Below are 21714 nucleotides of genomic sequence, written 5' to 3'. Positions count from 1 at the left end.
TTAAGAAGCCAGCCTCAGAGGGAATGGGAGACTGGGCTCTGTGCTGTGACTGTGCCATGTTCCTGTGACTGTCGGGGCTGGAGAGGTTTGGGGAGGTTTAAACTGCGGGTGGAGGAGGTCCTAGCGTTCACTGAGTGCCCCCACTGGGAAACACACACGGTCCCTGCTCTACCGCCTGGGCGAGGCGGGCAGGAGAAGTCTCTGCCCCGCGTCACAGACCCAGTTAGGGGCATCGTGAACTCCAGCCTCGCACCCTTGACGGAGCTCGCCGCTTTCTTGCACCTGCTCAGGATCTCCAGAGGTGGGTGAGGGGCCAGGAGAGAGAGGAGTGTCTGGCTTCGGACAGAGCCTGGCACTTAAAGCAAAGACGTGCATCGGGCTGACGTCCTTCTCCACTTTCTCCCCATCGGTCCCCTCTCCACCCTCTGGTGACATCAGGTGTGAGTCTGCTCGGGCCTCCGTGACAGAATACCCCAGACCGATAGGGAGGCTCAGGTCACAGACACGGGTTTCTCACGCGCTGGAGGCTGGGAGTCCGGGACGTGTGCGGGGTTGGTTTCTAGGGAGACCTCTCCCCGTGGCTTGTGACAGCCGCCTCCTCGTGTGTCCTCACATGGCCTTTCTCCTGGGCACATGGGCTCCGTGTAGCTTCCTCTTCTTATAAGGACATCAGTCCTGCTGGGTCAGGGCCCACCCTGATGGCCTCATGGTACCCTGGCGACCTCTTTAAAGGGCCCTTCTCCAGATGGTCACATTCTGAGGTCCGGTGTTAGGGCGTCAACACAGGAAGGTGGGGGCTCACAGCTCAGCCCATCACACCGTCTGAAAGCTTGTAGGGCCGAGGGGGCTTTTCGCTCTGTCTCACTGCAAACACTCGCCTCCGTCCCCCGAGCCCGTTGCTAGAGGTGTGTGAAGGGCTCTGGAGTGACTTTACCACTTGATGGAGATGCTGGTCTCCACTCTGCCGCCACCTCCCCCTGGAAGCCTTCCCAGATAACCAGGCTATTGAGGTGACCCACCCTCTCCTGCCCTGGGTCATGACCATCTGCCGACACGCCCCACCTCCTCATTAGACCTGAGCCCCTCGAGGGCAGGGACCTGCCTGAGTTGTCTCTGTCCGCCCAGTGCCCTGGATGGGGCCTGGCTCGGAAGTGTCTCCCTGATGGTCTGAAGCTGCACAGGTGGCTGACTACCATTTCCTTTTCCAAAGAACCAACGTCTTCTCTGTTGTTTGTCTCCAGACAAATAGGAGAGAACTTAATCGTTCCTGGTGGAGTGAAGACCATTGAGGCCAACGGGCGGATGGTGATTCCCGGGGGCATCGATGTCAACACGTACCTGCAGAAGCCGTCCCAGGGGATGACGGCCGCCGATGACTTCTTCCAAGGGACCAGGGCAGCACTGGCGGGCGGGACCACGATGATCAGTGAGTTACACCCCGCCTCAGGGACATAGGCTGTGACTTCTCTCCATCACCAGCATCAGCAGCAACACAGTGCTCATTGTGCACCTGCACTTTGCTCAGAGTACCATTTAACGTAATTGTCACTACACCCCTGCCTTACACATAACATATATCCGTATATTACGTGCCACTGGTGCTGCACAAAGTGATTTTAGAGGCAATATAGACATTGAAAATGTTAAAGTATTTTAGTGCATATGGAAATAAAATAACTTGTACCTCATGGATATTACTGCTTAGGTTGAGACCGAAGTCAGAATTTAGACTGTTAGAAACTATGAATTGATTTAAGAAAAGCATCAAGTAAAGAGTGATATGGATTATAGGGAGATAAGGCAAAATATTCCTAAACATGGTTTGCTGATGGCTGAAGTTTTAGAACCAGTGACATGTGTATTATTATGTCACGTGTGGGAGTAGAAGCTCAGAGAGGTGAAGTAACCTTCTCAAGATTACACAGCTGGGAAGTGGTTGTATTAGTCAGTTCCACTGCCACAATGCTGCATAACAAATAGTTCCCTCCAGACACAGTGTGGAGTAGTGGGAAAGAGTTCAGACTCTGAGCTCACAGGACTCTGTGGGAATCTAACCCCCGCCTTCGTTTACTAGTTGTGTGGCCTCAGACAAGTTCCTTACCCTCTTTGAGCCTCATCTTCTTCATCTGAAAAATGTTACAGGATGGTTGTGAGGATTTAATTAGATAATTTATGTAAAGCCTCTGTGGCAGTATCTGACACATAAATAAGCATTCAATAAATATTATGATGATGCTGCTGAGGATGACAACAGTAACAATGGTGAGGACAATGGTGGTAATGAAGACTCACTGAAGTATCACTGCTGATGATTATAATATGGTGACAATGATGGCAATATTGATAATGATGATGGTGGGAGTGTTGATGAAAAGAATTGTGAAGATGAGGATGTTGATCTTAATGATAAAAGTAGTGGTAATGATGGTGGTGATGGTGATGGTGATGATGATGATGATACTGATGGTGGTGGTGATGATGGTGAGGGTGATGATGGTGATGATGGTGATGTTAATGATGTGGTGATGGTGATGATAGTGGTGATGGCGAATGATGATGGTTGTGGTGGTGGATGCCGCGACCTTTGCAGCAGGGTTCAGGATCTGAAGAAGGGGCCGATGCACAAATGAAAATGCTATACAAAAAATACGAATTTAGAAGGCATTGGGGGCCAGAGAGAGCCTCTTTCTTGAAGAGACACAGCAACTTCTGGCCTGGTCTGCTATTTATTTACCTGAATACACATTTGTCCTTTAGCAATGCATACAGGCATATCAAAGGTAAAGTTTGGTAAACAGTAAAAGGATTATCAGGTTAGGGAATTGCCTTGATCCACCACTATCTCAACAGAGAGGTGCTTAGCATGAGCCTTGCTAATGCCCAAGGTCCATCGGCCTTCTGCGTTCCTTGGTGCACTCTGTGACAGTATTGGCAAGCGGTGGCTTCCTGCATCTCCCCCTTTTAGTTTTCTTAATAAATCTTGAAATGTATATGCCATCTGTAGGGCTTGAGTCCTTTTAAGATTCTTCATTTTGCATCTGCAGACTAGAAATAAACATATAAGAACAAGAATGAGAGAGACAATAGTGGTTATGCTAAGAGGCAGATGTAGGGAGAACCAATTGAAAGGATTGAGTTCTTTCATGTCCTTTTTAAATTGCTGCCAGACATCTAAGAAAGTATTTTATAGTAGGCTCCTTTTGGGGCCATCAGTTCTTTATGGGTCCCCTTCCCAATCACTGTCCCTGTGACATGACAGCAATGATATTCGAGTTCTGGATAGTGGACAAATGGTGGGCAATGACAATGCAGGTCTGACCTTCTCTGGCTTTGTCCAGGGCAACCTGCATCATCGCACAACTGATGGCTGCTAGCATGGCAAGGCTTCTTCACCATCCCCCAGGTCATCTCTGGACTGTTTCTCCTCTGTCTCATTCTCCTCCCATTCCTTATCTTCAGTGTGTTGCTTGGGGCTACTCCTGTCTGTGGCTGGAATAGTTGATTGTTTGTAGCCACAGGTACAGGTTGAGGCTCCAGGTGCAGGGTCCTCATTAGTGTGGTCAGTTCCTCTCTCGGATCCATGTTGAAGTTTCATGTTCCTTGCAGGAATCCACATGGGCTTGGTGGAGTTTTCTGGAAATACATAGGCATATCCTGGACCAAAGATTAATAAAGGGTTGGGACCTTTCCATAAACCAGACTTAGATTTTTCCATTTGATCAAGCCTTTTTTTTTTCTTTTGGCTTATTCTGACACCAGTGTAATTCCATAGGTGTCTTGCCATCAGTGTTACAAGGGAAAAAATTTAAAGTAATTAAGGCTTGGTGTAGTCTACCTACAGGAGATTTCGCCAGCATCACTATTCCCCCTTTTTGTTTTTCAAGTTGGGATTTTAGCCGCTAATGTTGGCGTTCTATAATTGCCTATCCTTGGGAATTGTATGGTATTCCCATAATGTGGCTATTGTAATTGTATGCATTTCTTTTTTTAAAGGACCAGGCAGGGTGGTCTGAGCCCTGATAATATAAATGGGATATTGTCTTTGCTGTACAATTTGCTGTACCTGTTTAAAGAGTATAAGTAGACTTTGGTCACTGAGCTATTTTAATTGAGCAGTCTCAATTCTGTTTACCAGGCCAGCAGCATTGGCAGAATCAGAAATAATATTAAGAGGCTCTTGGAATTTCTGTAGTGGAGCCTTGATAGCTTCTAATTCAATCCTTTGTATAGAAGTGTGACTAATTTGGATGACTTGGTCTGAATTTACTGTATGATAAGCAGCTTTACTGTAGACGAACCATTAGTAAAAACAGTTAATGCTCTAGGAATAGGTTCCAGTCTAGTATTTTTTGGTATAATAATAGGGATGTAATATAAAAACTGTAGTAATTTTTTTTTAGTAGGTGACAACTAAGTTCCTCTAAATATTCACTTATTTCAATTTACCAATTTAAATTAGTCTGAAATAAGGTTTATTTTCTAACTTTATTTGTCCTTGGGTGTGGACAGTAAATGAAACTAATTGGATTTCTGCTATTAGTCTTTTTGAGCATTTATAATAATAAAAGGCCAGGTGTCGCAACCAGAACAACCACTAGACCAATCACTATGAGGTGCGTTGACCACCTCTCGGTCCCTCCCCGCAGCCCGCAGGCTGCCATCGCTGGATGGCCAACAGAGAACCATGGGAACCGGGCTGGGTGACAGCGGAGTGGGCCTGGGGAGTGGGACTAGGGACTGGACTCACGGGGCAGCGGTAATGTTGCGGAGGCTTGTGGGGCGGCGGCAGCTTCATGGAGCATCACGGGGCGGCAGCAGTATTGCGGAGTGTCCCGGGGTAGCGGCGAGCAGCATTGCGGAGGGTCATGAGGCAGCAGTAGCATCGCAGAGCGTTCCACAGTGGCGGCAGCGTCGTGGAGCATCCTGGGACGGCGGCAAGCAGCGTCGCAGAGTGGTGGACATGGCTCTGATCGCAGGCTAGGCCTAGGGACCGACCCTACACGTGCATGATTTCATGCGCTGGGCCTCCAGTGTTGACATAAGCTTTGTGTACCCCCTGTTTAGGGAGGCAAAATGCAAATTATTTACTCTTAAGTGTCCTTGGTTTAGGGAATATAGGGTTTACTAGATGGCCTCAAACCACTTGGCATTTAAATTTTCTAGAATTTAGATGGTTGCAAACTGCTGTTACATGCTGTATTTGCTATCTCACTGCTCGAGTGAGGCGAGCCACAAAATTAGAAAATGAATCTGTAGGTCTTTGCATACACTTAAAAGCTTCCTTAGGATTCCCTAAGTATATTGAATAAATTTGTCATTTTTCCCATAGAGATTTTTAGATAAGGTTTTAATTAATGTCCATTAATAATTTCTAAAAGTTAGGGTCTTAAGGCAATCCTTTCATATTTCCACCTTTTTAAGGCCTAATACAGTGATTTTTAATTACAGTTTCTACACATTTGAAGGGCGTTTCTTTCTGTACCTTTTTCAGAGCAATTTTTAAGCCCCACTTAAGGATTGTCTTTCTTAATTGGGTAGGCATTGCCAAAGTCTGCTTTTCCTTTAGTCTTGCCCAGTGGTCAGCAAACTCATTAGTCAACAGAGCCAAATATCAACAGTACAATGATTGAAATTTCTTTTGAGAGCCGAAAACCAACTTCTGCGCATGGGCCACGAAGTTTCAATCGCACTGTATGTGTGCGCCCGCACGTGGTATTTTGTGAAAGAGCCACACTCAAGGGTCCAAAGAGCCACATGTGGCTTGCGAGCCGCAGTTTGCAGACCACTGGGCTTGCCATAAGTTGCTACATTAAAGACTTTCACTTTCTTTTAAACAGAATAACCAACTTGGTTGCCTTTTAGAAAAATAGGTAGGAGAGAGACATGGCAACTAAATCTGCAATGCATACATCTCGTGTAAAAGTAACTTCCTTTTTACTTATGGTGTTTCATTAATGGTGAGATTTAATGCTTGAAAAATAACTTTTAGTTTACTCTGTAAATAGTAGTGGAGGAGATTTTTAAACTTTCTCTTTTTTAAGCTTAAGTTTATTTCTAAACAGCATTCTTTTTGGCTAGGGCTCATTTGCATATGTATGCAAATTTTACTTCGGACTTTACTAGAACCAGTTGCTCATAAAATATTGGTTTCACATATAAATGAGTTTATATGAGACCTTGATTATATTGTGAAAAGCTAACTTATTAAATAATTAAAGTATGCACCTTTATTGAAAAAGCAAAGTAAGCAAACTTATACATTTGACCCATGAAGTATAGATGCTACCCCACCCCACCCCCAGCCAATTTGAAGAGCAGGCTGGGTGGGGGTCTGAGGCATTATGTATGCTCCAGTTTTAAAATTCCATTGCTGAATATTCTGGTTTTCTTCCAAGCTTAGAGGCTGAAACCTCTATAACATTTAAAATATATATATAATAAATAAAACACAGTTATTTTTATTTGACAAAGCTTCCCACGTGATTTCAAGTATATTAAACAACCTATTTAGTTAAAAAATATTTCTTTTAAGAAGAGAGAATAAATCCTTGAATCATTCCAGGGCCCTTGAAATGTCCCAAAGCTATCTCTCAGTTAAAGTCTTGAAATTTAACTTGGAAAGACTATTGAATATATATAACCCAAAGATTATATTATATACTTTTTGTAATTATTCTAAAAAAAATCAATTAAATTTAAAACGGTTTTAACATTAAAAATTTGGTTCAGGCCATAGAATTAATCCTCTTTTTTAATCAGGCCAATAAAATATTATATCATAGGTTGAAATTTTACCACATGTAGTACACATAAAGACTATAATATATTTTGAAGTACTAATTTTTCAGAGAAAACGCAAGAATGATTTTTCTCAAAAATGAATTTCTATAATTCATGCATTCTATTATCACAACCATAATTTCTCCCAATTTAATTTGAACTTTTAACTCTTAGAAGCCTCAAATTTTAGGTGGTAAGTTAAATACTTAGCATTTCTCAGATTAGTAATATATTCATATTTTTAAGGATATATTTTAAGTAAAATACAAGACATATTCAATTAATAGGTTTAAATCTATCTTTTAGAATTTTCATATGAGGCAAACTCAGATTAATATTTCAGTATTCTGTTATTTCAAAATACCTAGATATTTAATAATTTTTATTATTTAATTCAGCAAACTCCAAAGCTTTAAGTTACCAAAGACTTTGGAAAACTATGTTTAGGCATATATAATTACCACTAAAAAATCTTTATCTTTATTTTAGTTTTATATATTTTGCTTTAACAACTTTGAGATTTTAAAGCCAATTATTATTACCCAAGGCATTTTCCTTGGCAAATTCTATAACAGAGATAACTTACTGGCTTTCATTGGCTTTAATGTTAAAGTATTATTTTATTTTTCTTTATAAAAACAAGTGCCCCTGAGATCTGGGAGGCAGCCTTGGAATGCGGTGCATCATTATTCAAGAACTGCCCTTTATCATGGAAACATTAATCTTGTTTCCCAAACACAGCCTGTATATTTTCCTTGTGTCATTTTTGCCATCTCCTAAAGAAAAACAGTCTGGGGCCTATGCTATAGCATCTGTGAAGAGATGGGGCTTAGGCCAAGAGGCCACCCCAAATCGGGTGGGGCGCCTTCCTCTTAAACTAGCCTTTTTCTCTTCATGGGCATACAAGTCTCATAGAAATCTCCAAACTTTGAGAAATGGCTTATTTATTCAAATTTCAAATGAGGGACTGGGAAACAAAAACATGGTGAAAATGAGACTTTTAATAACACTCCTGAGAGTTGGGCATCCATTTTACAGGATCACCAAGAGACCTAATAATTAATGGGCTGGGGCCTTTTTTAGTTACCTTTACTTTACCTCTCTTTGTCTAGTGGAATCTTTCTAGGACTTGTTCTGTCAGCCACATGTACCGCCCATATTCTCCCTCCCCGCCCCCACATCCTGTTTGCTTTGGGGAAATTCAGTAATGGCCTGGCCACCTACTGTTTTTTTTTCTATGAAGATAAATTAAAAGCATGCTTAATCATTAAACCAAACTAAAAAGACAGATAAAACAACAATCAACAGACAAGCGCACATAACACATAGACAAAACGTAATAAATCAGAGTTCTTTTCATGGATCTTTCAGATGTTTTACATTGTCTGGGACTTACAGCCAGATGCAACCCAGATCTTAGCCTGTTGTTTACAGATCTTATCATATTTTGCTCTCCATAGCACTGATTGGCATCTGAAGTTGTTTCAGCTAAAATCTGCCAGTCCCAAGGCATCATATGGTAATTTTCAGACACAGCATTAAAGAGTCCTTTTGTAAAAGGACTGTTAGCCCCATTTTCTCTAGTTGATTAGCCTTCCCACACTAGAGGCGGAGGATCCGGGGCCTTAGGTGTTACAGACTTTTGATCCTCAATACAAAGTGGGCATAATGCAGTTTGAACAAGAGCCCACATAGTTAAAGATGACAAGGGCACTCATTTTCCTTGAGCCTGATTTAAGAGAGTACCTTTTGACACCTTAATTCATTTATCCTTGAGCATGCAAGCTAAACATTTACAATGATGTTTTTGCCTTTTACTCAAATTCTTCCCCATTATAACCTGGCTGATTAAAAACGTTCCCATCCATTTACAGTTGAGACTCCAAAGCTGGCATGGGCTTTGTGCACGGCAAACTTCCCACCTTTCCAGTGAATTTCCACTTTTCCTTTTTTACTTTGTTTTTTGCTCAGGCGAATCTTCTCCTCCAGTCCCTGTTCATGGTGTCAGATGCTGTGACCCTTATTCAGGATCTGAAGGAAGGGCCAACACACAAATGAAAATGCTATACAAGAAATATGAATTTAGAAGGCATTGGGGGCCAGAGAGAGCCCCTTTCTTGAAGAGACACACCAACTTCTGGCCTAGTCCACTATTTATTTACCTGAATACACATTTGACTTTTAGCAATGCATACAGGCATATCAAAGGTCAAGTTTGGTAAACAGTAAAAGGATTATCAGGTTAGGGAATTGCCTTGAGCCACCACTATCTCAACAGACAACCTGCTTAGCGTCAGCCCTGCTAATTACACCCAAGGTCCATCGGCCTTCCGCGTTCCTTGGTGCACTCTCATGATAGTATCGGCAGTGGGTGGCTTCCCATGGGTGATGATGATGCTGATAATGATGGTGATATTGATTATGATGGTGATGATTATGGTGGTGATGATGATGATGCTAATGATATTGATGGTGGTGATCATGATGGTGATGGTTATGGTGGTGGTGATGCTGCTGCTGATGGTGATATGATGGTGATGGTAGTGATGATGATGGTGATGGTGGTGACAATGATGGTGATGGTTATGGTGGTGGTGATGGTGCTGATAATGATGGTAATGATGATGGTGATGGTAGTGATGATGATGGTGATGGTGGTGACGATGGTTATGATGATGCTGATAATGATGGTGATATTAAATGTGATAATGTTGATGATGTGGTGATGATAGTGATGATGATGGTGATGGTGGTGGTGGTGGTGGTGGTGGTGATGATGCTGAATAGGCCGCCATTGGAACAAGTTGGGTCCTAAGCATCTTAGAATGTGATACATGTTTCTGTCCCAGTTGACCATGTGGTCCCAGAACCTGGGTCCAGCCTGCTGACCGCCTTCGAGAAGTGGCATGAAGCAGCTGACACCAAATCCTGCTGCGACTACTCCCTCCACGTGGACATCACAGGCTGGTCCGATGGCGTTCGGGAGGAGCTGGAGGTGCTGGTGCAGGACAAAGGTCAGTTCACGTCCTGGGGGTGGGGGGAGCCCAGTTCTGGAATCCCTAGCTCTGTGGTGGATCTGATTGTATGGAGTTAAAATCCCTTTATCTGCATGCCATGAGCCCAACTTTGAGCTGTGTACTGCGACAAACAGTGGAAAAACAGGACCCTCTTTAAGGAGCCTGTCCTCCCCTCCCGGCCCTGGAGGGACCCCTGTCCATAGAAGAACGCCCGGTTTCATTCACCTGGCACACAGGTCCTTGCTGACCTGGCTGGGCTCTTCTTTCTCCACCATAAACTCACCTGGCACTGTTGTCCTGGATGCCATCACCTTAAACCGCTGGGCCTTGGCTCATGCTGTTCCCACCAGAATGCCTTTCTACGCTGCTCCCCAGCTCAACTCTCACCTCTCCAGTTCCCCCAGTCAGAACTGCTTCACCTCTTGAATATCCAGAGCAGGTTACGTGGGCTTCTTTAGAGGCACCTTTTCCATTGTTCTTGGATGACAGGACACTGGTTGTCCGCCTGGCTCTCCCATCGAGCCCTGAGCTCGATGAGGGAGGGGATTGAGTCTTCCCATCTCGGCATCCCACTCCAGCTCCCTCTGTCTGGGCTCCGCCAGGTGGCTCTGCACAGGGTAGATGCTTACAGTGTGCATTCCATCGCATGGAGGTGAACCGAACAGAAGGCACGCAGAAGCCAAGAACAAGACAACAGGATGCACCAGGGCACAAGGGGTCAGTCTGGAGGGGGCGGTTCCGGGGGCTGCCTGAGGAGGCAGCCTGAAATGAACGCGATTCTTCAGGGAGAGCTAGGGGTGTTTTCAGTTTTTTTAAAGTCAACCTTTCTTTAAAAATGTTTTTGTTGATTTTTAGAGAGAGAGGAAGGGAGAGAGAGATAGAAACATCAATGCGAGAGGAACAGCATCATTGATCAGCTGCCTCCTGCATGCCCCCCACTGGGGATCGAGCCCACAAACTGGGCATGTGCCCTGACTGGGAATTGAACTGTGACCTCTTAGTTCCTGGGTCAACGTTCAACCACTGAGCCGCACTGGCGGGGCTGTTTTCAGTTTTTAAATAGATATGCTATGTGTTCTCATTATGAAAGGACCATTACCACGTACAAAAACGTCAGAAAATGAAGAGATGGCAAAAACTTCTTTCCTTCTGTCCTCCTCCCAACTGCCATTTGCCATTCACGTTGACGAGTGTTATCCTCCATCCCCTGTCTACGTAGACGAGGTTCTGCTTACTCACATGGTTATGTGACAGCAGTTCCTGGGAATCCTTCTCTTTTTACTCCACATTGGATGAGTAATCGTGGCTCTTCATTAAAAACGTCTTTAATGGCTCGAGATATACCGTGTCCCGGTTCGTCTGCGCAGCTGTTCCCTTTTTCTTGGGCACCTGGTTTTCTGTTTGCTTCACTCTAAGCCATGTCATGGAGAACATCTTCCTATGTGAACATGAGCTTGGATTTCTAATTATTTCCCTCGATTTCCAGAAGTGAAATGAAGAGGTCAAGATGGTTTTTTTGTGAGTAGCTCGCTGCCGCTTGCCTCAGCTGGCGGCCCTGCCCACTGCCGCCCGTAGCTCTCTGCTGCACGTGGCTCGCTGCCCCGCCCTCCTGTAGCTCTCCACCGCTTGTAGCTCCCTGCCCCTCCCTCCTGTTGTTCGGTCATTACGTGATGGTGTCCCGGACCAATTTGCATATTACCCTATTATAAGTATAGATTATAAGTATAGATTTTTGTATTGATTTCAGAGAGGAAGGGAGAGGTAGAGAGAGAGAGATACATCAATGATGAGAGCGAATCATTGACCGGCTGCCTCCTGCACACCTCCTACTGGGGATGGAGCCTGCAACCCGGGCATGTGCCCTTGACCAGAATCGAACCCAGGTCCCTTCAGTCCGCAGGCTGACGCTCTGTCCACTGAGCCAACCCAGCTAGGGCTGAGGTCACGGTTTTAACCTTGTTCAGGGTCAGGAAACGTTGTGCCAAATCGCTTTCCTGCGAGGTACGCCCACTGGCACGCTCGCTCCCGGCGTGTCGCACCCTTGGACGTGGCTGCTTCTGGGGGCCCCTTGCTGATTTGATGGGGGGCTCCGCCTCCCGTTGTGCGTGCCGTTCTCTAGTTGCGGCTGATGTTGAACGCCTCGTGCATGTGTTGCCGTGTGTGAGTGTCCGATGGGCCTCGTAGCCCACGGTCAGGCAGGGTGTCTTGCATGTCCGAGGTTCTGTATCAGGAAGGCGTCGCCCTCCAGCGCGGCCCTGGAGCCGCCCTTGCTTTGTCCACAGTCGCTGTCCAGGGAAGGCGGCAGTTTTGCACAGGAGTCCTGCTTCTCTGCAGTTTCACTTCCCAGGGTTTCAGCTCTTTGCAGTCAAGTAGGGCCCACAATATTAAATGGAAAATTACAGGAATGAGCAATTCCCGAGTTGTAAGCTGTGTGCTCTTCCTAGCAGCGTGAAGTCCCCTCCATCTGCCCCAGACACGATCTCCCCCTGCACGCCTCTCACCTTGCTGTGAGAGGTGTGTCCCTGCAGCGAGAGGCGTGTCCCTGCAGTGAAGGGCGTGTCCCTGCAGCGAGAGGCGTGTCCCTTCAGCGAGGGGCGTGTCCCTGCAGTGAGGGGCGTGTCCCTGCAGCGAGAGGCGTGTCCCTGCAGCGAGAGGCGTGTCCCTGCAGTGAGAGGCGTGTCCCTGCAGTGAAGGGCGTGTCCCTGCAGTGAGAGGCGTGTCCCTGCAGTGAGGGGCGTGTCCCTGCCCTCAGCAGCCCGCCCCTGTTCTGTGCCTCCAGGTTAGCTCACCTTTCACAGGACCGCCCTCAGAGCGCACATACCCTGGTCAGCCATCCGGGAACCATTCCCGCCAACGCCGCCAAGTACAGTTCAGTATAAGAAACGCCCGGACCTGTAGGGGCTTCTTATAAGAGTTTATCTGAGATCGTGATCCCGGCCTATGTCGTCAGTCTGGCTCACATAAACTCATGAAGAATGCTCTGTGGGTTTGGACGTTTCTTACGTCGGCAGGTTAGGAGGGCCGACGTTCTGGTCTCTGTATTTTCCCACAACTGACAAAACCGAGTGGTTGCTTCTTGCTCACCGCTGTGGACAGGCGCTGGGTGGGCTCAGCGGAGCACGCGCCCCCTGTGAATTCCGAGGCACCTCCGTCCTGGCCGTGCCCAACCCCCCCTCCCCCAACACCCCCCCCCTCCCCCGCGCTGTGATCCCTGATCTACAGGAAAGACACGCTTCGTGGTGCTTACGTGCGTTCTTCTCTTTACCTTGAACAGGCGTCAATTCCTTCCAAGTCTACATGGCCTATAAGGACCTCTACCAAATGTCCGACAGCCAGGTAGGCCCCCCCCGCCCCCCCGCTTCTCTCTAAAGCCCCGATACAGGGGGCATCCGGTGGACTTGGGGTACGGGGCATCGAAAGTGATCATGCCTCCCAGTGCCCCCCCGGCTGTGTGCCCCTGAAAGCGCACGGGGAGGTGGGGGCTGTCTTGCATGCGGAGAACAAAGCTGGGATTCGAGAGCCCTGGAGAGGGGACGGCGGCGTCGTCCTCACGTTGCGGAGGTCGGTTGCAGCTCCTTCGCCAGCGGGAGGAGGACCTGGCGGAGGGACGGCCGTGTGGGCTAACCCGGTGGTGCCGGGCGGTTGTGTACCACCTGAGTGTTACCGTCACGGGAGAGCACGCCCCCGGCCTGCCGTGGTCTGTAACGTGGGTTGTGACATGGGTTGCAACTTTGCGAAGAGGCACACGCCTGCCGAGGTGTGCTGGTTACAGGACGTAGCAGGTTAGTTTCAGTTTCAGTAAAACTAAACACCGGCTTCTCAGACGCTAGGATACAGCACCTCCAAGGAGCAGGCGCAAGACAGGGTGCAGTCTGCCCTGCTGGGACTTGGACCAGCTCTGCCCCGCCCCTGCCTCTCAGGGTCAAGGGCAGACCCTGCCGGAGGCTCACCTATTGAGCAAGACATCCCCTGATCTCGACGGAGCGGCCCGTGCTGCCCCCGCCGGGGCCAGCGAGCCACGGTAATCTTACCCACCGACCCCTGTGTGTCCCCCCTCAGCTCTATGAAGCCTTCACCTTCCTCAAGGGGCTGGGAGCCGTGAGCCTGGTCCATGCGGAGAACGGAGATTTGATAGCTCAGGTGAGTGGTGTGCGTCCCCACCCCTGATGTGAAAGGCCTGGCAAAGGGGGTGCGGGCATTGAGCGGGGAGGTGACAGGGCAGTGAAACCAGGCCAAGACACAGCAGGCACGAGGCACGCTCACCCCGCCTGCAGCCGGGCCTGGTGCAGTGCACGTTGCCGCGGGCCTCTCGGTTTGCTCATCTGTACAATGGGGGTGACCCACTGCCCTGCGGGCCCGGGAGGGCCTGGTCCTTTGCCTGCTCCACAGGGACTGGGGGTGGCACAGCATGGCGACCAGGAGGCGGCTCAGCCACTCGCCGCTCAGTTCTGCCGGGTTTAACTGGTACAAAGGGAAGCGTACGGCGTGCGCTCTTACTTTTGGCCGCTTTGGCTCAGTCCTGAGTCTGAGATGCAGTCCTCCTGTCCCAGCAGCCGCAGCTTTTCTTTGCCATTCGGTGTGGCGCCCACTGCGGGAGTTTGCCACCACGCATCCTCCAGGGGGCGGGAGTTTGGGTAGTTTCCCACTTGGGGCTGTTGTGCCTGAAGCTCCGTGAGCCCCTGGGTCAGTGTTTGCTTACACCCGGGCTCCCATTCCCGCAGCCCAGCCCAGGAGGGGCTGCAGGTGGCTGCGCTGTCAGCATCAGGCGTTACTGCTGAGCGGTTCTCCCCGACGTCCCCGCCCGCAGCGGGAGAGACTGGTGGGGGCCCGGTCCTCAGCCTCGCATCGGGCCGTCTCAGCTTCGTCTCCGCTTCCCTCGCGCTCCCCGCCCCGTGCATCTGCCACCGTTACATCTGCTCTGCAGCCCCCGCAGTTATGTCTGTGGTCTTCTCAGCATTCTCTCGGCTTTTGTGTACTTTTCCTGTCACTTCACGGGGCTTCAGGGGGAGCAGAAGTAATGCACGTACCAGCCCCTGATCCTCTAGACCCCCCACTCCAGTCTCCAGTGACCTGTGCGTTCCCCCACTGTCACCTTTGTCCCCATCCTTTCCCTCTCCTCCCTCCCTCCCTCCCTCCTTTCCCCCCTTTCCCTCCTCTCTCCCTCCCTCCCCTCCTTCCCTCTCCCTCCTCCCTCCTCCCTCCCTCCCTCCCTCCCTCCCTCCCTCCCTCCCTCCCTCCCTCCCTCCCACAGGAGTAACTGACATCTAAACAGTGTTGCAGAGGGATTGTCCATACCGTACAATCTCTTTGTAATCAGTTTACAAAAATGCTTTGTCCGCGTCACCCCCAGTAGCCCCAGTGATTGGGTTGTGGACTCAGATCTGCCCGCTGCTAGATCTTGAAATCGTCTCCCGTGCGTGGTCCTCTCAGGAGCCCACGCTTCACAGCCAGAGGTGCAGTGGAGATGGTGGTTTTCAGGGGGACGCGGCCCAGGGCGCCCCGGAAGGAGGTGGCACAGGAACTGCATGCGGCAGTGAAAATGAGCAGCGGCGCAGCTGACACCGGGGAGAGTAAAAATAAATCGCTTTTGAGAAATGAACGTGTTCCTGGGGCGAGAAAATGCCGAGCAAGTGGGTTGGGATCTGGGCCACGGGCTTGGCCGTTTCAAGGTTGTAGGAGGGTTTCCCGCCGGGAAGATGGCAGGGACCGGGATGAGGCAACAGAGACAATGGGAGCAGGCTCCCAGGTGTACGTGCGGCCTCACTCACCCCCGACGGCCCGCGGGGAGGCAGGCGCTGTCCCCGAGAGGAAGGGAAGACAGGCTTGTCCAGTCACAGCATGGTCTCCGGGAGCCGGGCTCCCAGCTCAGGGGCTTGGATTCCCATATCCGAGCACCACCTGTCTCCCCAGGTTGGAGCCTGCAGCGGGGGTGGGGCTGGGCCTGGGAGGGCGGGGCTGGGCCCTGGGGCACGGAGGCAGGCACAGAGGGGCTGCAGTGATGGCTGCAGAGGGAGGTGGGCGGCGTCTGGGAGAGGGAGCGCTGGATGGGACCAGCCCGGCTCGGCCCTGCCCCTGCCCTCAGCTGCTCTCTGTCTGAGGGCGGGGGCGGGGGTGGGGACCGGCCTCCCAGCTCTGGTGCTCGGTGACACGGGCTCTGGTTGTCCTGCAGGAACAGAAGCGGATCTTGGAGATGGGCATCACCGGGCCCGAGGGCCACGCGCTGAGCAGACCCGAGGAGGTAAAGGCGCCTGGCGCTGGGCATGACTCTGACCGCTGAGCTTACCCCTGCTCTTCCGGCTGGAACAGCCAGCCAGCCCCCGCTCCCTGCCATGCCCCTGCACGAGCATCCGGCACACCTGGCCCTCCCAGGGTCTGCCCTCTGATCGGGAGCCCTGGGGGCTGCAGGCCAACTGAGGAGCAGGGAGAGGCACCGCCCCGAGCCCAGGAGCCAGGCGCTCATACCAGGCCCCACGCCGCCCAGTGCCCAGGCCGCACAGGGACCCTGGTGGAGGGCCTGGCGCGTCTGATGACGAGGAAGTGCAGCACCTGTCCAGGCCTCGTGCCTAGGAAGTGGTTCCCAGAAGTGGCTCCCACTGTGTTCCCCAGACTCCAAAGGATGAGTTCCCTGGGAGTGGCAGAGTGTGTGTGCATATGTGTGCACATATGAGCAGGTATGTGTGTGGGTGCCTGTGTGTACATGTGAGCATGAGTATGCATGTGCACACGAGCATGTGTGTATTTGTGAGAGCACACATGTGAGAGCACTGTGTGTGTGTGTATGTGTATGTATGGGGACAGAAGGCCAGCAGGGCGCCGTGTGTGTGGTGTGTGTGTGTGTGTGTGTGTGTATGTATGTGTATGTGTGTGTATGTATGGGGACAGAGGAAGGCCAGCAGGGCGCCCTATGTGTGTGTGTATGTGTATGTGTTGTATGTGTGTGTGTGTGTGTGTGTGTATGTATGGGGACAGAGGAAGGCCAGCAGGGCGCCCTGTGTGGTGTGTGTGTGTGTGTGTGTGTGTGTGTATGGGGACAGAGGAAGGCCAGCAGGACGCCGTGTGTGTGTGTGTGTGTGTGTGTGTGTGTGTGTGTGTATGTGTGTGTATGTATGGGGACAGAGGAAGGCCAGCAGGACGCCTGTGTGGTGTGTGTGTGTGTGTGTGTGTGTGTGTGTATGGGGACAGAGGAAGGCCAGCAGGACGCCTGTGTGGTGTGTGTGTGTGTGTGTGTGTGTGTGTATGGGGACAGAGGAAGGCCAGCAGGGCGCCCTATGTGTGTGTGTATGTGTATGTGTTGTATGTGTGTGTGTGTGTGTATGTATGGGGACAGAGGAAGGCCAGCAGGGCGCCCTATGTGTGTGTGTATGTGTATGTGTTGTGTGTGTGTGTGTGTGTGTGTGTGTATGGGGACAGAGGAAGGCCAGCAGGACGCCGTGTGTGTGTGTGTGTGTGTGTGTATGTGTATGTGTATGTATGGGGACAGAGGAAGGCCAGCAGGACGCCGTGTGTGTGTGTGTGTGTGTGTGTGTGTATGGGGACAGAGGAAGGCCAGCAGGACGCCCTATGTGTGTGTGTGTATGTATGTGTTGTATGTGTGTGTGTGTGTGGGGACAGAGGAAGGCCAGCAGGGCGCCCTGGAAGCCTTTGAGCTGAGGATGTTCCCGTGTCCTCGTCACATCATAGCCGTCCTCCCAGATTTCTGCTCTGGGCCCGGCCCGGGCCAGACCCCGGGGCCACAGCACAGTAGACAGGCTCCTCCCCTGGAGCCCTCCCTGCCCACGCCCGCCAGCTGCTTGCTCCTGGGCCCTGGTGAGGCAGGACAGACCCGCAGACACTGTTCACACTTTCATGTCACGTGGTCCCGCCAGGCCTGCGTGCCAGCCACGGCAGCAGGACCCCGTTGGGGCATCGCAGACCGGAAACTAAAAACAGAACTGTACAAAGCACAGCTGGGCCTTTGTTCAAGGAGCCCTGGGCTCCGGGGCAGAGAGCAGAGGGGAGAGGAGGGGAGGGGACGGGACGGGAGCGAAGGAAGGAAGGCAGGCGTGGTGGACGCCGGGGTCACTGTGTCAGGCGTTTTATAAACGACGGACCGTTTTATTGCCTTTGGGTGCCCTGCTCTGCCCAGTGTACCCCCTCCCAGCAGAACCTGCAGCATGGAAACGTAATCCTGCTTCCAGCCCTCCGCCCAGATGCATTCTGACTTCATGTTCTTTCTTCTTTCCTTCTTTCTCCCTCTCCCTCTCCCTCTCCCTCTCCCTCTCATCCTCACCTGAGGATATGCTTTCCAATGATTCTAGAGAGAGTGGGAGGGGGAGGGGGAGAGAGAGAGAGAGGAAGAGAGGGAGGGAGGGAGAAGCATCCATCTGTTGCCTCCCTTACACCCTCGGGTGGGTTTTAAGCCTACAGCCTGGGTACGTGCCCTGACGGGAATCAAACCCGCGGCCCTCGTGCACGGGATGGCCCTCCGACCCTCTGAGCCGCACCGGCCAGGGCTCTTTCCTTTCTTAAATCTTCACGGTGTTCCTCCTTGGAGGCAGTGGGTTTCCTCCGACCAGGCTCGAGGACGGTGGGAGGACTCTGATTCAGGGAGGGCCCTGGGACTCTGGGAGGGGCGGCTGCCCTCGCCCCCTCCCTCCTGTGACCGTGGATTTCCTGTCGCCCAGCTGGAGGCCGAGGCCGTGTTCCGGGCCATCACCATCGCCGGCCGGATCAACTGCCCCGTGTACATCACCAAGGTGATGAGCAAGAGCGCGGCCGACATCATCGCCCTGGCCAGGAAGAGAGGTGCGCGGTGCCGGCCTCCGTGGCGGCTCTGTCCAAGGAAGTGGGGGGGGGGGGGGGGCAGCAGGTTCAAGGTCACTGACTCTCTGCCCGCCGGGAGCACATGGGGAAAGGGGGAGGGGATGGTGGCAGGTCATAGACGCGTGGCCGGTTTTAGGCGATTCTGGGTGCCGTGGGCCGTGTGTGACTTGGGTGGGGGTGTCTGAGCCTCAGGGTGACTGGGGTGATCCTAGAGGTGCTGTTGGGTTTGTCTCTCATGCGAAGACTGTTCCAGCCCCTCCCTGGAAGGCGGGGGAACTGCGGGAGGTGCACTGGGGAAGCGGCAGGTGGGAGGCACAGCCCGCCCCCACCCCGGGGTCACAGTTTTGGGGGGACCCCGTGCACTGAGCCGCAGGTGCCCACAGCCATGACTCGGTGACGACTCACCTTCTCGTGCCTTCTCTGCCCCGTTCGTCCTGTCCTCAGTCCCCAGTGTGTCCCGGGGGCACCTCCCAGGTGTGAGCTGACCTCTCCTCCTCGGGCATCTGCTTCTGGCAGGGCCCTAACGGGGCAGCGCTCGGCTCGGCGGACCAGCCTGTGCCAGGAGGGCAGTCCTGTCCGAGGCCTGGCCGCACCGCCACCCAGGAGCTCGCGGGTGGGCAGCGGGGGTCGAGCCCGGGGCCGGGCGCTGGGGGAGGCCTTTGCGGGTTTATTGTCTCCAGCCTGAGCGCCTCTCCTTTTTGGCAACCACGTCCCCACGGAGACCACTTGCTCTAACCGCACGTGCTTGCGTGTCTCCCAGGCCCCCTCGTGTTCGGCGAGCCCATCGCTGCCAGCCTGGGCACTGACGGCACCCACTACTGGAGCAAGAACTGGGCCAAGGCGGCGGCCTTCGTGACCTCCCCGCCCCTGAGCCCGGACCCCACCACGCCTGACTACCTGACCTCCCTGCTGGCCTGGTGAGAGCGGGGGCAGCGGGGGGAGGGCTTTGGGGTCAGCAGGCAGAGGGGGAGCCAGGCTGGCGACGTGGAGGCCTCGGCACAGGCCTCTGGTGGTTTCCAGCACCCTCAGGGCCAGGGTCGGCGTCACTCCACAGCCCTCCCATCGGCGTTCCGGCCTCGCCTGCTCATGCAGCGGCTGTTTAAGCACCTCCTGTGTGCCCCCCCTCCCCCATTGTGGCTATTGGGGAGAAGCCGGGATTAGGAATGAGACCGGGTTCAAATCCTGCCTCAGCCACTGATGGCCGGTGTCACCGTGGGCACATTGCATAGCTGGGATGTGTCTGCCTCGATTTACCCACTGGGAAGTGGGGAGAATGTGGTACCTCCGCAGAGCTGGGCAGGAGAGGGCGGGGAAAGCTGGCATTTCCGGTTCCCTACGTGGCCGCTGGGCTGAGCCGTTGGATGTGCACACAGTAGGAGCACAGCCACTCCCCCCTCCGTGCTGTTAGCCCGGCACGGGGCCACTCTGGCCGAGAGGAGGCGGGGTGCTGAGCGCGCGGGTGCTGAGCGTGCGGGTCTGAGCCAGGGGGCTTGCAGAGGCTTCTGGGAGGAGGTGGCAGCGGCCTGACGCTGGGACGGGGAGCAGCTTGCAGGAGGGGTGAGGAGGAGATGGGGCTTGTGGTCAGAAGGAAGCACAGGGGTCGAGGGTGTGCGCCCGCCATGGAGGTCTGTTTTCCCCTAAGATGTGAAACCTGGGCTTGCACAGCCAGCAGCTTCCTGCCGCCCAATGCCTGGTGGGCAGCTCCACGTCCAAGTTCAAAATGCAGGCCTGACCTTCCCCCAGAGCCGCCGCCCCACAGCCTTGCCCGTGTCGGGGCGGCAGGACACGGACCGAGGGCCCGCGATCTGGCCTCTTCCCACCCGTGGCGTGGCCGTCCGGGCTCACGCTGCCTGTCCCTCCCTCCCTCCCTCCCTCCCTCCCGGCCTTCCCACGCCCATACGCCCCCTCCGCGCCCACGTGTCAGTCACTCCCAGCGGGCGCCCAGACATTTTAAAACCTGAATCAGACCAAGCCTCTGCCCCCTGGGGACCTGCCGTTCCCTCCTCTCAGAGTGAGTCCCCCACGACATGACGTCCCGCATGCAGAACCCCATCCGGCCCTCACTCCCCAACTCACCCCGCCCCCTCCCCTCTCGGCCCAGCTGTCCTGGGACCAGAGTGTTTTAGGGCAGGAGGGCCTGGCCCCCTCTGGCCGGCCCCTCTCAGGTGAGGAGGAGGCGGGGCAGGGAGCCCTCCTTACCAGACCACCCCGGAGCCCACACTAACCTAGCACCTTCTCCCGTGTCCATGGCGCCTCCCAGTCTTCAGCAAGACGCCCGCGGCCCCAGGGCCCTGTCACGTCCCTCACGTGCCCGTGATGTGCACCACGCCCTCCCCCAGCATCTCCCCGGGGTGGCAAGGTCAAGCCCGTGTCGGGTGAAGCAGGGATTTGCCCTTCAACCTGAACCCGGCTCTGAGCCCCACCCGCTTTCGTTCCTCCCAGCGGAGACCTGCAGGTCACGGGCAGCGGCCACTGTCCCTACAGCACGGCCCAGAAGGCCGTGGGCAAGGACAACTTCACCCTCATCCCCGAGGGCGTCAACGGCATCGAGGAGCGGATGGCCATCGTCTGGGACAAGGCGGTGGTAAGGCGCACCCCATCCCGTCCTCAGGAACACCCCAGAAGCACCCCACCTGGCCCGTCAAAAGCCAGCGTGCCACGGTCCTCAGCTTGCCCTTCTCGGTGACGTGGGGGCCGAGGCCGAGCGAAGGAAGTGGCCCCGGCCGGTGGCCCTCACGTGGGCAGCTGTCCTCCCTCCTTAGGGATGACAGACGTGTTTCTTAAGGGAGAGGGAGCAAGCAGTAGAAACATCAGTGGTGAGAGAGAATCCCTGATCGGCTGCCTCCTGCACGTGCCCCAATGGGGATCGAGTCTGCAACCTGGGCATGTGCCCTGACCAGGAATCGAACCAGTGACCTCCTGGTTCATAGGTCGATGCTTAGCCACTGAGCCACGCCGGCTGGGCCATCTTGCTTTGTTTGTAACCACATTTTAGCTCTTTTAAAGGTGATGTCACAGCCCTGACCTGTTTGGCTCAGTGGATAGAGCATCAGCCTGCAGACTGAAGGGTCCCGGGTTCGATTCCGGTCAAGGGCATGTACCTTGGTTGCGGACA

The 21714-nt window shown here is 52.9% G+C and overlaps 1 protein-coding gene across 2 annotated transcripts in view; it reads left to right on the top strand.

The window, feature by feature from the left end:
- The window catches only part of CRMP1 (collapsin response mediator protein 1), a 41990-nt gene that overhangs the window by 17250 nt on the left and 3026 nt on the right, over positions 1 to 21714 (top strand). For both annotated transcript variants that reach the window (XM_079781576.1, XM_079781577.1), the window contains exons 3-10: positions 1242 to 1426; positions 9630 to 9794; positions 13072 to 13133; positions 13857 to 13937; positions 15967 to 16035; positions 18461 to 18581; positions 19360 to 19516; positions 21042 to 21183. In XM_079781576.1, coding sequence (XP_079637702.1) covers positions 1242 to 1426; positions 9630 to 9794; positions 13072 to 13133; positions 13857 to 13937; positions 15967 to 16035; positions 18461 to 18581; positions 19360 to 19516; positions 21042 to 21183 — 982 coding nt within the window. The remainder of the gene's footprint in view (positions 1 to 1241; positions 1427 to 9629; positions 9795 to 13071; positions 13134 to 13856; positions 13938 to 15966; positions 16036 to 18460; positions 18582 to 19359; positions 19517 to 21041; positions 21184 to 21714) is intronic.

Source organism: Cnephaeus nilssonii, assembly GCF_951640355.1.
Source record: "Cnephaeus nilssonii genome assembly, chromosome: 1".
Taxonomy (NCBI): domain Eukaryota; kingdom Metazoa; phylum Chordata; class Mammalia; order Chiroptera; family Vespertilionidae; genus Cnephaeus; species Cnephaeus nilssonii.
Note: the sequence above shows the minus strand (reverse complement) of the source record. Positions and strands in the feature narration are given on the sequence as shown.